The following is a 16373-nucleotide window of genomic DNA, read 5'->3' on the forward strand; positions in this document are numbered from 1 at the left end:
TTAATTGTCAATCATTGTTGCTTCCTAAGTGGACAGTTTGATTTCACTGAAGTTTGATTTACTTGGAGTTATATTGTGTTGTTTAAGTGTTCCCTTTATTTTTTTGAGCAGTGTATAAAGCCTGTCTGTGGTATCCCACTGTGGGACTACAAGAATCAACAGGATGGCACAGCAAAGTCCTGTATCCAATCCTCTCCTGTGATACTGACTGCTGAGCTCTGTATGTAATCCTCTGTGTGATGCTGACTGCTGAGCAGTGTATCTAATCCTCTCCTGTGTGATACAGTGTGCTGAGTCATGTAGTTTACATGAGGACCCCAGAGATACTTGGCCCCTGAGAGTCACTCGCTCTCCATGGGGAGCCGTTCTCTGGTTGTCATTATTCGCCACCATGCAGAATAAAAACGGCACAAGGACTAGAACTTTTTGGAAAACTATTTGCAGGTTTATTTCTGAGAATCTTATAATCGTCCAGAAAACCCATAATAAATATAAAAAAATAAATAATTGTGAAACAAACGTACAGCGATAATACTGGGGAGTGTTGCAAGTACAAAAAGGCACAAGAATAAGTTAGAAAACAAAAAATCTCCCTCGTCAGGCACTTAGAGAGGTGGCCGGACGGGCTGTCACCCGGAGGTCACAGCAGAGAAAAAAAAAAAATATGGGCGAGCGACTCGTGCAATATCCTGCACAAGATCCAGGGTCGGAGGTTGGTGCAGTCACATCGCCCGGCAGTCTTTAGGAGGAAAGGGGGGGATGGGCCTAAATGCCCAGGGGCCGAGCCACACCGCAAACCTCACATCTGTGCCCCGAAATGTGGCTCCTGGCCTGTACCGTGTCACAGAACTGCACAACTACAAGGATCACTTCTCCTCAGACACCAACGTTGGGCAGTCCTTTACCCACGATGCCTAAAGGGGCAGATGTCTGCGTCTCAGGGAGAGCGGGGGCTGCAGAACACCAGGAATTATTCCATACTTATGTCTATATAGAAAGTGCTGTCATGTCCAGAAACTGCAGAATCCCTATCAGCAGGGGTCCCGATGTCAGGTGTCTGCAAGACGCTGCGTGACCCCCGCAGAAGAAAAGTAAGAAGCGGGGGCCCTCCGAGCAGCACACACGGTCCTGGTCCAGTGCCATGTCGGGCCCTGCCGTCTGACAATGGGGTGGTCACCAGTAATGAGTGGGCACCACTTCTTAGATAGGGATGCCCATTTGGCTCGCCTGTTCCTTCAGCCCCAGGATGCTGAAGGCGATGCGTTTCTGGTGGCCCGGGAGGCGGATGCCCAGCTGCTTGACATCACTGTAGAAAAAACACAGGAAAGGGTTAAAGGACCTGGATATTACATGTCCCCCCCAGACACCTGAGGTCCTGTGTTCTCCACTGTCAATATCTCTGCTTGCTGGCAGTGATTGATACATGCAGAGGCTGAAGACTGGCCCTGACCTAATATTTCTCACACCAGGGGGTTGGTTGTAATGTGTCAGAGCTGGCAGATGGGTGGTCCCTACCCTTGGGCGGGCAACACTCACTCTTGGTGCATCAGGATGATCTTGTCCATGGTATTGAACTGCGAGGACATGAAGCTCTCGGTGTACTGCTGCATCTTGATGGACTCCAGCCACTCGGCGATGCTTCTGAACGGCATACCCTCGGACCCGCTGGTGCTGGGCAGGCGGATGGAGATCCTGAGGTAGAGTAATCTTGGTTTACTGGGGGCACAGCTCTAGTATTCAGGCTCAGTGGAGCATGGAAGTGGTAGCACTTACCTTGGGTCAAAGTCAGCCAATGTCTTAAGCGAGTCTGGGGCTCGGATCAGCTTGTCCAGAATGCTGACGATGTCGGCGAACTTGGGCCGTCGGTTGCGTTCTTGCTGCCAGCATTGCATCATTAGCTGGTAAATGGCGGAAGGGCAGTCCATTGGGGCCGGCAGGCGGAAACCTTCATTTATAGCCTTCATGACCTGGGGGGGGTGGTAAGACATCAGTGACTGGTCTGGATTACATCTGCAGTCTTTGAGATCCAGCGGTGCAGACGGCACCTACCTCCTGGTTGGACATCTCCCAGTAGGGCCGTTCACCGAAGGACATCACTTCCCACATGACGATGCCGTAGCTCCACACGTCACTGGCCGATGTGAACTTCCTGTAGGAGATTGCCTCAGGAGCCGTCCAGCGGATTGGGATCTTGCCACCCTATGAGAGAACTTCGAAGTGAGTCTCGGTGAACATCTCCAAGATGCGACGTCCCCGTGACCACAAGGAGGATGGTCTCCACCCAAGAAAAACAGGCTGATCCCAAGACAAGCAGTGTCCTAATCCTAGGAGAGCCCAAAACATCCACCTGTTTGCTTAAAGGATCTGCTTCATGGACTACAAAGCTGTAACAACCCTCCCCACGGACTGACGACAGGTTACAACATTCAGGATACAATTTCCCATTGGATCAGTGCCTTGTGGTTTCCCTGAGCCCTGGATTTGGACCCTCTTGACACCCAGCTTGCTTTGTGTGATCCAGATTGAACCTCTCCAAATCCTGAAACTCACACTGGTTGTATACGTTGCCTCGGGGTCATCCTCCAGGACCCTCGACAGTCCGAAGTCAGAGACCTTGCACACCAGCTGGCTGTTCACCAGGATATTCCGAGCCGCCAGGTCCCGGTGAACATAGTTCATCTCAGAGAGATATTTCATGCCGGCGGCGATACCTCGCAGCATGCCCACCAGTTGGATGGCACTGAACTCCGCATCGTTATCCTGTAGAAACCAAGGAGAAAGCGTCAAACCCAACCAGGACAATGTCTCCGGCAGCTCGGGGTACTGGTCTCACAATCAAGTGCTTGTTATAATACAGCCCGGGCTATAGGGGAGACTGACCACTGGTGTGACAATGACGTCCTACCGTGTATACCATCTACATTCTCTACAGCAGTGATGACGAACCGAGGGCACGCAGAGCCCTCTCAGCTGGCACGCGGCCTCACCTCACTGCTCCGGAGCTGCAGCGTCCTCCTTCCTCCCACTTATTGAGCGGCGCGGCCGCGGAGCTGAATGATGATGTCACGCGGCCGCGCCGCTCATTGTCTGAGAGGAAGGAAGCTGCCGATGCGCGGAGAGGTGAGTCTGGCCGCTGGTGTGTGTGTGTGGCCGCTGAGGAGAAGGATGGGGAGAGGGCCAATGAAGGGGAGAGGGCCAATGAAGGGGAGAGGGCCAATGAAGGGGAGAGGGCCAATGAAGGGGAGGAGGAAATGATGGAGGTGGTGGAATGCACAATTTCTACATGAAGTGATCATGATGGGGCATATTTCTGCATGAAGGGGGATCATGATGGGGCATATTTCTGCATGAAGGGGATCATGATGGGGCATATTTCTGCATGAAGGGGATCATGATGGGGCATATTTCTGCATGAAGGGGATCATGATGGGGCATATTTCTGCATGAAGGGGATCATGATGGGGCATATTTCTGCATGAAGGGGATCATGATGGGGCATATTTCTGCATGAAGGGGATCATGATGGGGCATATTTCTACATGAAGGGGATCATGATGGGGCATATTTCTACATGAAGGGGATCGTGATGGGGCATTTGGCACATGTTGGCACTTCGTCATAAATAATTGGGTTTTAGGTTGCAGTTTGGGCACTCGGTCTCAGAAAGGTTCGCCATCACTGCCCTACAGTAACGTGTTAGTAGCCACTGATCTCAGTCACTGTGCCCACTCATATCACAGCCCATCCCAGCACTGGGCCCAATCCCTCTCACCTTCAGGAACTTGTCCAGCGCTCCATTCTCCATGTGCTCTGTGATTATCATCATGGGTTTATCTGCAGGAACAAAGCGTCTGTGAGTCGTAATGCCAACATCTAGCCACCGAGAAGCCAGGAGCGACGGACTAAGTCGTCTTACACTTGGACACGACTCCTTCCAGGCGGATGATGTTGTGGTGACAGAACTGCCCCATGATGCTGGCTTCACTCAGGAAATCTCTGCGCTGCTTCTCTGTATAGCCTGCCTTCAGGGTTTTAATGGCCACTGGAGTCTCCTTCTTTCCAGGCAGCTTGAGAATCCCTTTGTAAACTTCTCCAAACTCCCCTGCAAAGACAGGGTCTGCAAATTAATCTCAGCTCAACCAGAATATCAGCTATGCAGAAACCCCTGAGACATAAGGGCACCGCTCCTGTCCATGTGATCTTCAGAATCGCCTCCGGAGCTGCGCTGACAGTTCTGCCCCCCGTCATCAGTCACCGCAGGTCTACTAAGACACTCGTAATGCACGGCACAGAATTATATGTTGGCACACGTCATCTACCCCCACCCCTGTAATCTTGCCGTAATGACCCCCGCAGCTGAGCCCGCTGTGCTGGTCCTCGGTTTGACTAGTATTGTACTCTGCAGAGCCGTACCTGCTCCAATGACTTTTTGACGGGTGACTGCATTAGGAGAGATCTCAGTGGTAAACTTCAACACGGCCTTGTTAGGGTCTTCATACGTGTGGGGGTCCACATAGGTCTTCAGAGGTTTCAGTTGTTCTGTAGAGAAATATGAAAAATGCAGAAAAGGAGAGCGAGAAGACAAAACAATAAACCAAAAAGGAAAGAAACTCGCAACGCACCGGATTTGGAGAAGTAGACGTCCTCAGCGGATTGGCGACTGCGACTATTTCTCCTACTGCAATATGCAAAAGAGAGGTCAGCACAAGAAGTGGAGGCCAGAGAGGAAGCAGGAGAAGGAGGCCAGAGAGGGAGGAGGAGGTGGCCAGACAGGAGGGGGATAGAGAGGAGACAGGAGAAGGTGGCAGAAGGGGCCATCCTGCGTACCTTCGATGGAGAAATATCACAATGATTATCACAATGATGATGACTACGACACCAGTCGCTGCCCCTGCGATAATGGCCGTCTGATTCGCACCTTCGGGCTCTAAATGTGAAAGGACCAAAAAAAAAAAAAAAAAAAAATCATGAGACCCGTGATCTGAAATCAATAAGGTGAATGGGGAAATCACGCCTCCATTCATACTAATGGGACTCATTCATCAGACTCACCTTCAGGGAGGGTATCAAATTCGTACTCCATGCTGTAGGTCCCGGCAGCTTCTGGGGTTTGGGCCTGGACTCGCACAACGTACGTCGTGCTGGAGGAGAGTTTTCCGAGCGTTACCGAGTTGCCCTCACAGCGATGGACGGTGTAACTTTTCTCATCATGCTGGAGAAGAATGAAAATCAATGAAGGAGTGTCAGGACAGGGAGTGGGCCGGTGTCCCCCCCCCCCAATACCCGGGACGTACAGGGCACTTTACCTTTTTATTATAGGCCACTTCGTAGCGCAAGATCCGGTTCTGCTGCCGTGGAGATACGGACCAGGACAGGCTGAGCGAGTTTTTGCTGCGATTATCCAGGTTCACAGAGGTCACTTTGGGGGGTTCTAGAAGAGATAAGAAGTTAGTACACCCCATAGACTTCACAGTTACATTCATCACACATCGGACACCGGAAGCTACTTACCGGTTTGGTTGACACTGACACGCAGAGTGGTGTAGCTGCGGCCAGATTTGGGGCTGGACACGCCATTTCGGGCCTCTACAGTGAAGGAGTAGTTTAGGTGCGGCTCCAGGTCGCTGACAGTCAGCGAGGTTCCTATGAGGTGGAGTGGGTCTTCGGAGTACCGTAAGCTGGCATCACAAGGTTGGCAGTCTCCTTGGTCAGGCAAGCACTGTTCACAGGTGACCACATAGATGACATCTTCACGGCCTCCATTATTACTGGGAGGCAACCAGTGCAGCATGATCTTAGACCCAGAGCCGACAGCCGTGAGGTCACGAGGAGCCGATGGGGAACCTACAACACAGCAAACAATTAGAAGGTAGGCGAAGAAGTCCATATGTCCCCACGCTAAAGACAGCCTCCATGACGTACTTGTGCACGGTGAGGAGAAAGCATCCGTAGTCGCTCGAAAGAAGCCATCTTGGCACAGACAGGAAGTAGCGCCTTCAGCGGATGGATCGGTGTGGTCGGGGCAGGGACGGCAGGGGCTGTTGGAGGCCTCATCCTTGAAGTACCCGGCTTTACAGGCTGCAGAGAAAAGATAAATTTTATTTCTATAGCGCCGACATAGTCCGCAGCACTTTACATTTCAGAGGGGATTTGTACAGACAATAGACATTACAGCATAACAATAATCACATAGATGATAACAAATAACAAGAGGAATGAGGGCCCTGCTCGCAAGCTTACAGTCTATGAGGAAAGAGGTAGACAAGAAAGGTGGGTGGTAACAGTTGCCCTGATTGTATGGACCAGCCATAATGTTAAGTGTGTAACAGTACAGACACAGAGGGCTAATGGATGCATAAAGCATGTGGGAACATGATGCGGGGAACCTGGTTATGGTAAAACTTTTGGCTGTGCCACACAGGGATAGATTTGGTTAATGTGTTGAGGCGATAGGCCAGTCTGAATAAATGCATTTTCAGGGCACGCTTAAAATTGTGGGGCTTGGGGACTAATCGTATTGACCTGGGAAGTGCATTCCAAAGAATTGGCGCAATACGTGTATAGTCTTGGAGATGGGAGTGGGAGGTTCTGATTATTGAGGATGCTAACCTCAGGTCATCGGCAGAACGGAGGGCGCGGGTAGGGTGGTATACTGAAACAAGGGAGGAGACGTAGGGTGGTGCCGAGCCATGGAGGGCTTTGTGGGTAAGGGTAATAAGTTTATACTGAATTCTGGAGTGGATGGGTAGCCAGTGTAATGACTGGCACAAGGTAGAGGCATCGGTGTAAAGATTGGTGAGGAATATGATTCTGGCTGCAGCATTCAAAACAGATTGGAGAGGGGAGAGTTTGGTAAGAGGGAGACCGATTAGAAGAGAGTTACAATAGTTGAGACGAGAATGAATAAGAGAAACAGTAAGAGTTTTTGCAGAGTCAAAAGTAAGAAAAGGTCGAATTCTAGAAATGTTTTTAAGGTGCAGATGACAAGAGCAAGCCAGTGATCGAATGTGGGGGGCAAAGGAAAGCTCGGAGTCAAGTATGACCCCAAGACAGCGGGCATGTTGCTGGGGAGTAATAGTGGAACCACACACAGAAATGGAAACACAAGGAGTTCAGTCTTTGACAGGTTCAGTTTCAGATATAGTGAGGACATGATGTTAGACGCAGCGTTTAGACAATCGCCGGTGTTTTCTAGAAAGGCTGGCGTGATGTCAGGAGAAGAAGCATATAATTGGGTGTCATCAGCATAGAGATGGTACTGGAAACCAAATCTACTGATTGTTTGACCAATAGGGGCAGTGTACAAGGAGAAGAGGAGGGGGCCTAGAACCGATCCTTGAGGAACCCCAACAGTAAGGGGAAGGTGAGAGGAGGAGGAACAACCGGCAAAAGATACAGTAAAGGAGCGGTCAGAGAGATAGGAGGAGAACCAGGAGAGAACGGTGTCCTTGAGGCCAATGGAACGGAGCATAGTGAGGAGGAGCTGATGATCCACAGTGTTGAATGCTGCAGAGAGATCCAAGAGAATTAGCATGGAGTAATGACCATTTGATTTAGCTGTTAGTAGATCATTAGAGACTTTAGTGAAAAGATTGAAATGGGTAAATAGAAGCTGTGGATGAAGACCTCAGGCCAACTCCCAGATACCATCTACACACGGTATATGGCGGGAAAACGTAGATGAGGCGCAGACCACCCGACCTGCTTGTTATACAGCGAGATATAGCACAAGGATTTGTGGTCATGTTACCATGGCGGCTGAGCGGGTCAGTAGATGGAGGCTCGTCCAGCGTTTCGTAGGAGGCGCAGCTCTGACACCAGTTATCCTGCCAAACCAGTTCCCCGACCCAAGACCTCACGGCTGCGGAGCAGCCCTCCCACATCACGGCTCATAGGCTCATAAAACATAGATGTGACAGCGGCACTCTGTGCTGGATTTGACAAGGGGTTTTATGGCTGGAGTATAGTGCGAGGGCCAGACGGGGAAACGAAAGTCACAGATTTCACAGCACCTTATAGGAGCACGACGGCGGAGAAAAGATGCCGAAATCCATCACATTGCAAATAGGAGACAGATGTGAAGCTGCAGAGTCCTGAGCCCAGAACACAATTCAGCTTCTCTATGTATGTGCCCCCCTTCCCGGACGAGGATTCCCCCCCCCCCAACCCAGATCACAACAATACGGTCTATCACCTAAAATACCTGCATGTCCTCACGACCTGCAGCTGATGGGGCAGATCACAGGCAGAGGATCACAACCCTCCCCCATTCTTTTGAACAACCGGTGAGGAGGAGCAGAGCAACAAGTGGTTAAATCCTAAAATAACTGCAGGTTTCCTGCCTGGAGCAAAACGCTTATATCACAAGAAAAGTGGCAGAAGAGCGAGAGCCGTGATGACAGCACAACGATAGAAAGTGGCAATGCACTGAGCACTTCTGAAACGTCCTGGGGACGAGGGTCTATCTCCCCATGAGAGCAGCAGAGACTAGAACGACGACGGATGACTCCAGGACACAGAGGAAGAGTGGATGGTTGCCCATAGCAACCAGAATCCAGCCAAAGGCACCTTACAGCTGCTCGGTTGCTACGGGCAGTTACTCTACTTTTCATTATTCTTGAGAACGAATTGGAGAAAATGAGGCAGCGAGAGAAGAAACACAGAGATACGCGATGGAGGGACCCCAGCCGCACGCCCCCTCTCCGGATCCCGCACCCGTCACTCAGCTCTCCCAGCAGATTGATGGAGGTCAAATGGAAACTCTTGACCCATCTTGTCGGCAGCACAAACATAAAGGACGATCTCCACACCAGACCGAGCCATTGTAAGCCGTGAATGGGCTGGGGGACAATGGAGAGGATAAGTGAGGAGGGGCCGAAGCATCTGCCAGCTGCGGGGGGGGCTTCCCCAGGACTCGGGCGGGGGCATGACACGGCCTCAAAAGGAAGCATTCATTCTGATTGCAAGACGGCAGCGTCCGTGGGAAATGGCCGAGAGAGACAGCGGCATTGTCCTCCAGAAATCAAAGGATGGAGGGTTTCGCTCCACTGCGAAGGGGGTGGGACACCCGGACGAGCCACACACCGAGCACCCAACAGCAGGCATCCTCCCTGGCAACCGTCCCAAGTCATCAGGCACGGGCTGTGGACAAACAGTGCCAGGGCTAAGCCCACAGAGCCACCATATAACACCCCAATCAGCACCGTCACATCCAGGCCCACAGAGCCGCCATATAACACCCCAATCAGCACCGCCATATAACACCCCACTCAGCGCCGTCACACCTGAGCCCACAGAGCCGCCATAGATCACCCCAATCAGCACCATCACAAAGGCCCACAGACCAGCCACATAACACCCCAAACAGCATCGTCACATCTGAGCCACCATACAACACTCCACTCAGCGCCGTCACACCGAGCCCACAGAGCTGTCATATAACACCCCAATCACTGTCGTCACACCCAAGCCCACAGAGCCAGCACCGTCAAACCTGAGCCCACAGAGCCGCCATACAACACCCCACTCAGCGCCGTCACACCTGAGCCCACAGAGCCGCCATATAACACCCCAATCACTGTCGTCACACCCAAGCCCACAGAGCCAGCACCGTCACACCTGAGCCCACAGAGCCGCCATATAACACCCCACTCAGCGCCGTCACACCTGAGCCCACAGAGCTGTCATATAACACCCCAATCACTGTCGTCACACCCAAGCCCACAGAGCCAGCACCGTCAAACTTGAGCACACAGAGCCGCCATATAACACCCCACTCAGCGCCGTCACACCTGAGCCCATAGAGCCGCCATATAACACCCCAATCACTGTCGTCACACCTGAGCCCACAGAGCCAGCACCGTCACACCGGAGCCCACAGAGCCGCCATATAACACCTCAATCAGCACCGTCACATCTGAACCTGGAGAGACGACAACGATGTGAGGCGATCACATGACAGCAGTACAGAATCTCCCCATAAAGAGAGAGTTCCGTGCATAGGCAAAAAAAAAAAAAAAAAGTATGGAGACCAGACCCTGAACTGTCATCTCAGGATTAGAGCGTTAGCTCTGTGCACAAGCCATGCTCTGATAATCGCCAGTGACAGGTACACGTGACCCCGGTGGAGACCTCTCCTTCCAAGGAGCTGTACAGGATGGCGCCCTGGGCCCTTGCTCCCTACCCCCACGTCACTCTCCCATTTTGACCTCTGACTTCAATTTGTTAGAAAGACACAAACGCCAAGGTCGATAATGCCGATAATAAAGCCCTTGTCTGTGGGTCCCTGGAGCTGGTACCTGCCCTGGACTGCCCGCTGCCAGTGCCCTGCCACAATGAACGCCTGTCAGGAGGCCTCGTACGTAAGCAGTGGGTAAAGGCACAATCATCCCACGTGCAGCTGGAACAGGACTGTGTGGAGGGACAACGCCACTTACAGCCCAAGGAAGACACATGGGCTCCTTGTACTAATGAGTGGGCACCAGGCACCTGGCATGGGCGGGCAGGCCGCACTCTGGGGGAGTGTGGGCTTCTGGCAATGGGCAGATACGGAGCAGCCATCAGGGTCAGGACTATCACCCCACCTTCCTGCAGATATCCTGTCCCACGCTCACAGCTGGAGGAGACGAGTTTACGGCCAGCCGGCTCAGCCCAGAACAAGCACAATCTTGATTGGAATCCTAGACATCAGGACAAGTCTCCTTGTGCGAGAACACGCGACAGAGGTTGAGATAACGTCCCAAGCCCAGTGTATGATGCCCCCGCACCCCTCGGCAAAGTACCAACATAAACCGAAGCTGCCTGTATATAGGATACCTGCAGGATTAAAGGGGGATTACCCAAAATCTCCAGTGCACCCCCACATCAATGCAGACACTCAGCTTAAGAATGAAGCCAAGATGTCAGGAGCCTCCCTAACAGCGGCGGAGGGGCTTCCCATAAATCTTATGAAGTTTACAGACACGTTTGTCACTTGCAGTACAACCTGTCACCATGTGCAAAGCGCAACATTCCCTATACACTCCAATACAATAGCGCCTCCTCCCCAACAATCCAATCCACAGAAAGGTCAATGCTTTCCACCATTTTGGAAGAAGCTTGCAGCCCCCCCCCCCCCCCCCCCATCAAGTAGAATAAGCCCATAGCCCGCTCTACACCCGGCCATGATAAAATCTGCTAAAGTTGTTGACAAAGGAGCGGTCAAAAGTCAATTTCCGCATTTACCAAAGCTCCATGTTCCAGAATATTTATACTGCAGGAAACTAAGATTAACCCTTTTCACTCCTGCAGAATTGAGGAGCAGCTAGATGATGCAGGATCGCGTCCGTGACTATATAATGAATGTGGATCCGCGCCTTTAACCTGTGGGATCGCAGAGTCTCGACGTCGGATATCCCGCACAATCACCGCTTCCTGTTTGCTGGCGGTTCAGGGGGCTCCCGACCTCAGGATGTGAGGAGGAAGCAGCGCTTCCTTCTGCGATTATCGCTGCTAAATGCAACATTTCATCCAGGAACAACCCCCCGGACCGGGCCGAGCGGCTGCCAACGGAAACCGTGAGAAGTCACTACCCCCGATGAAGGACAGCTATGCCAGACAATCACTGTGACCCCATGGCCGATAACCAGGGGCCATATCTGATGTCTGTGTACACCCTCTATAACCATAACTGGATCCCTACAGGTAACCGCGCCCAGAACAGGGCCTTGTGGCAGACATACACATGGCTGACAAGATGGCCGAGCCCTGGAAGTAGCGGATACCAGGGAGAACACCACTGCTGGCGAGCGGCCAGGCTCCTACGTAAACACATCCGTAAATTCTCGGAAGTGAAACCCAACACGGCCGATGTGAGGACGCGGCCTCCAAATCTCATTTCCTGGAGGTCTGACACCTGCCGACACTTCATGAGGGGCGAGGACTCGGGTGACCTGTGGAGACGTGCGACTCACTTACGGCACCGCCCTGTTCCCACGGATCAGAAGAGATTAATGGAGGCCTGGAGGATCACCTGTGCGCTGAATAAGACGGTGACACATCCAGAACAATCGCTTCCCGGCCGCGTCCTCATCACACGCCTCGAAGAGGGCGCAAAACACCAGGTCACAGTGGGGGAGGGGGATCCATAAGGACTGACGCTGCGGCCACATCCATGTCATGGCTTCTAATATTGACAGAAACCACAGAGCGGCAGATCAGACCCGAGACTGGCACCCACAAGGTCCATAACTTACAACCAGGTCCACCTCACTTCAAACATGGTGACCTGCCTCAGATGAGATCTATGAGGGGCCACATCCTGATGTAAGGAGGGCTTTTATCCTCACAATATGTGGACACATGAGACACACATTTCCCAGGGCGATCATACAAGGAGCGACCAGTCAAAAACAAAGCCTAAAATTTACCCCAGAATGGCCAATCTGCCCTCCGATGAGAACGTGCTGGGAACTTGTACTGAGTGACTACAGAAAGACAAACACCAACATGGCTGCAGATCTGTGTTCCCAGAACCCGGGGTCACATCCCTGCACAGTGTGCCAGCACGTCCGGCCTCAGCGAGGAGGGGACAGTGGACTCCAGGGGCCTCGCAGGACATTGCCTGTATTCAGACCCAGACAGCGGAGAGAATGGGGCTGAATACAGAGAGCGGCAGAGAGAGGAAAGGGGCTGAATACAGAGAGCGGCAGAGAGAGGAAAGGGGCTGAATACAGAGAGCGGCAGAGAGAGGAAAGGGGCTGAATACAGAGAGCGGCAGAGAGAGGAAAGGGGCTGAATACAGAGAGCGGCAGAGAGAGGAAAGGGGCTGAATACAGAGAGCAGCAGAGAGAGGAAAGGGGCTGAATACAGAGAGCAGCAGAGAGAGGAAAGGGGCTGAATACAGAGAGCGGCAGAGAGAGGAAAGGGGCTGAAAACAGAGTGCGGCAGAGAGAAATCAGGCTGAATACAGAGAGGAATGGAGCTGAATATACAGAGCAGCAGAGAGAAATGGGGCTGAATACAGAGAGCAGTAGCAGAGGAGGGATTGGGCAGAATACAGAGAGAGGAATGGAGTTGAATGAAGAGAGCAGCAGAGAGAGAGTGGAATGGGGTTGAATAAAGAGAGCAGCAGAGAGGAATAGGGCTGAACACAGAGAGTGGCAGTGACGCGCACAGTACAGATGCACATGCTCCATTTACAGCTCAAGACCCCAGACGTGGAGGTCTCATACTGCAGACCCCACCTCTCCTCATTCCTGACATATCGGAGCATAAATCCTGCGGTGCTGGGTGCAGACACCTGCGGCTCCCGTCTGCTCCTCCTGTGCTGAATTCAGACACACAACCTGGTTCTAATAAAAGTCTCATTATCTGGAGGCTCCTGACAAATCTCGGGCGGAGGCCCCCTCCCGCATGTGGAGCTGGGGGGACGGCTGGTCTCCTCCTCCGCTCCAGGACCATACAAGGACATGGCGAGACTCCTAACATAGGAAGCTTAGGAAATGGCAGACTGACCGGCTGTGGGTACGGGGTTAATAATGGCACTGCCAGTCCTGTTGATCTCTACGGCTGTGTCCTCTGCACGTTACTATGGATCATGTACTGTCCGTGGGATAAGTGATCGGCAATGACTGCGTCCGCTCAGCGTCACCCGCACCGTGCACCATCAGACAATCTACATGCAATGCCACCTCAGACATGTCACACAGCTGGTGTCACATATTCCCTGCAGCAGACGAGATCGCTGTCCGGCAAATGGCTGAAGTCGGCAACATGGAAGCCGGGATCAGAGAGATGACAGAAATCCCAGGAGAAGGTCCCAACCGTCATCGCATACCTCAGACCTGAAGCTGCAAGAGCGTCCATGTGTGCCAGGAACAGGACCAGATGAGGAAAGCAAGGATCATTAATTTATGTACACAGTGACTGCACCAGCAGAATAGTGAGAGTGAGTGCAGCTCTGGAGTAATGTATGGTATGTATGTACACAGACTCCACTGTTTCGGTAATCTGTTATTGGGCACAGACATTCAGGCCGATATGATCAGACTATAATATTATTTACCTTGACATTCGTCCCCCACTTTCTCGTATCCGGCGTTGCAGACGCATTGTCCAATGAGAACCAGCCATTCTCCATCTGTGTTGCAATGCATGCTGGGATCATCCCCAACCGACACGGAGTTCTCCACACACTTCCCCGTAACCTTTGCCAGGGTCTGCGAGTCAGCGCCAGCAACGGTCTCTGGGAACAACGCCATTCCTTGTACAGCAGCTGGGCACTTTTTGTAGTATATCCGGACGGAGAGCAGCGCCACGCAGGCGCCGATGTCCTGGAAAGCCAGGTAGAAGCCCTTCTTGGTCAGTTTCCCCACAGATCGGATCTCAATGTTTAGCTTCAAATTGCGGGAATCTATGTCGTCCTGCAGAGTGATTTCATCGGGTGCAATGGTGTCGATCTTGCGGAAGAGTCGCTTCTGGAAGTTGATGCCGATGTCCATGTCTGACTCCATATAGTACAGGTTGAACGTCTCCTTACAAGACCCTGAGACGCCTGAGAAGCTGTTGCAGTCGCGAACGGTGAAGTGCAGCTCGATGAAGATGCGCTGCGCCTCGCTGCGGTAGATCCAGCTGGTGCGGAGCCAGTTGTCCTGCTCGCCTTCCTGCACATTGCAGACAGTATACATGAAGATGGCGCTGCCGTTTTTCCAGTCCGGAAGGAGATCCCACTGCAAGAGACATATGACAATGTAAGACGTTCGCAGCCCCAGTCTGGGGTCACAAGTTGTGGCTGCAGGGCGTGCCAGGCTGAACACTGCAAATCCTAACCAGCTGCTGCCATAGACGCCTGCTCCCTGCCTTAGAGATCCACGGCCAGCGGCTTTGCCACAGGCAGCGGCTTTCCCACGTCCGGTGCCCAATGACTACAACAATTATCCTCCAGGATCAGCGCCTCATGTTGGGGCGACCACTTCACTCTGAAGGTCAGCGTCAAGTGGCAGCTGATTAGGACGAGTCGCTAGGATTAGCACTGTCATCACAATAATTAACCCTTCCATCTCTGTTCCCCAGAGGAATGGAGCAGGTGCTCTGCTTTTTTCTAGGGATGTCAGGAGGATCCTGGGTAAAGAGGGCCACAGACCTACACGACTAAATTAATGAGAGCTCCCTGTGGCCGTCATCACCTGCGCCAAACCTGTACCCTCTCCAAATAGGAGGGGAGATGGTACTAACCGACTAATTATTAAACTCCGCAAATAGCCGCCATCGGAAAGACAAACAGCGTCCCTCGTGCGTGGAGGAGGGTGACGCAGGGTCACTGGCCGGGTGTTAACAGGGAGAGCTTCTACTTACCCCTTTACCAAATGGGTTAGGGAGCCAGCCGGTCTCTCCCTTCATCTTCTCAAAATCCAGCAGCATGACTGAAAGAGAAGAGAAGAGGGATGTCAGTGACAGCAGTGGAAGACGCCATCCATGGCAGCTCGGTCACTCTATACAGTCAGATGTAGTGTCCTGTGTATGCATTCAGGCCTGACACAAGTACTAGCATGCCGCCTGCCTGTATGCAGGACAGGGGATTTAATGGAAGCCAGCTGTGCGGTTATGTAACGACGATGTAGGGCGCATTCCTCCACCATTAATAACACCTAATCACAAGCCCAGACGAGCACCCGACACCGAGCCAAAACCATATCCACGGGCAGCGAGTCAGCACGGGAATATCGGGCAGGAAAAAGCTGACTCACGGAAGCATCGCCCCATACAACGGCAGCTCTGGCCTAAAGTCTACTACTCCCCCCACCAGAGCAGACGCAATGAAACCAAAACCTACCCTCACGTCCTCATCTGGACACATCGAGTCCAGGAGCAGCGCTGATGGGGAAACGGTCAGCCATGGAGTACGGACATCTGTGTACCCACCCGGCTGTAGCAGCCATTACTGGAGGTATTCTGTGGGTAGAGGCGCTCGGCAGAGCCGGCATTTACATTACTGTGCATAGAGGCGCTCGGCAGAGCCGGCATTTACATTACTGTGCATAGAGGCGCTCGGCAGAGCCGGCATTTACATTACTGTGCATAGAGGCGCTCGGCAGAGCCGGCATTTACATTACTGTGCATAGAGGCGCTCGGCAGAGCCGGCATTTACATTACTGTGCATAGAGGCGCTCGGCAGAGCCGGCATTTACATTACGGTGCATAGAGGCGCTCGGCAGAGCCGGGATTTACATTCCTGTGCATAGAGGCGCTCGGCAGAGCCGGCATTTACATTCCTGTGCATAGAGGCGCTCGGCAGAGCCGGCATTTACATTACTGTGCATAGAGGCGCTCGGCAGAGCCGGCATTTACATTACTGTGCATAGAGGCGCTCGGCAGAGCCGGCATTTACATTACTG

The 16373-nt window shown here is 52.5% G+C and overlaps 1 protein-coding gene across 1 annotated transcript in view; it reads right to left on the reverse strand.

The window, feature by feature from the left end:
* Positions 1-423: 423 nt before the first annotated feature.
* The window catches only part of EPHA2 (EPH receptor A2), a 32838-nt gene continuing 16888 nt past the window's right edge, over positions 424-16373 (reverse strand). The window contains exons 3-18 of the mRNA XM_073570231.1: positions 15334-15401; positions 14045-14708; positions 5923-6078; positions 5512-5844; positions 5307-5431; positions 5053-5212; positions 4828-4927; positions 4623-4678; positions 4414-4539; positions 3917-4102; positions 3773-3834; positions 2551-2760; positions 2050-2199; positions 1774-1967; positions 1537-1692; positions 424-1306 (exon numbers count right to left, since the gene is read on the reverse strand). Coding sequence (XP_073426332.1) covers positions 1201-1306; positions 1537-1692; positions 1774-1967; positions 2050-2199; positions 2551-2760; positions 3773-3834; positions 3917-4102; positions 4414-4539; positions 4623-4678; positions 4828-4927; positions 5053-5212; positions 5307-5431; positions 5512-5844; positions 5923-6078; positions 14045-14708; positions 15334-15401 — 2852 coding nt within the window. The 3' untranslated portion in view covers positions 424-1200. The remainder of the gene's footprint in view (positions 1307-1536; positions 1693-1773; positions 1968-2049; positions 2200-2550; positions 2761-3772; positions 3835-3916; positions 4103-4413; positions 4540-4622; positions 4679-4827; positions 4928-5052; positions 5213-5306; positions 5432-5511; positions 5845-5922; positions 6079-14044; positions 14709-15333; positions 15402-16373) is intronic.

The sequence above is a fragment of the Dendrobates tinctorius genome, unplaced genomic scaffold (assembly GCF_039654945.1).
Source record: "Dendrobates tinctorius isolate UK_male_01 unplaced genomic scaffold, ASM3965494v1 ptg000028l, whole genome shotgun sequence".
NCBI classification, from domain to species: domain Eukaryota; kingdom Metazoa; phylum Chordata; class Amphibia; order Anura; family Dendrobatidae; genus Dendrobates; species Dendrobates tinctorius.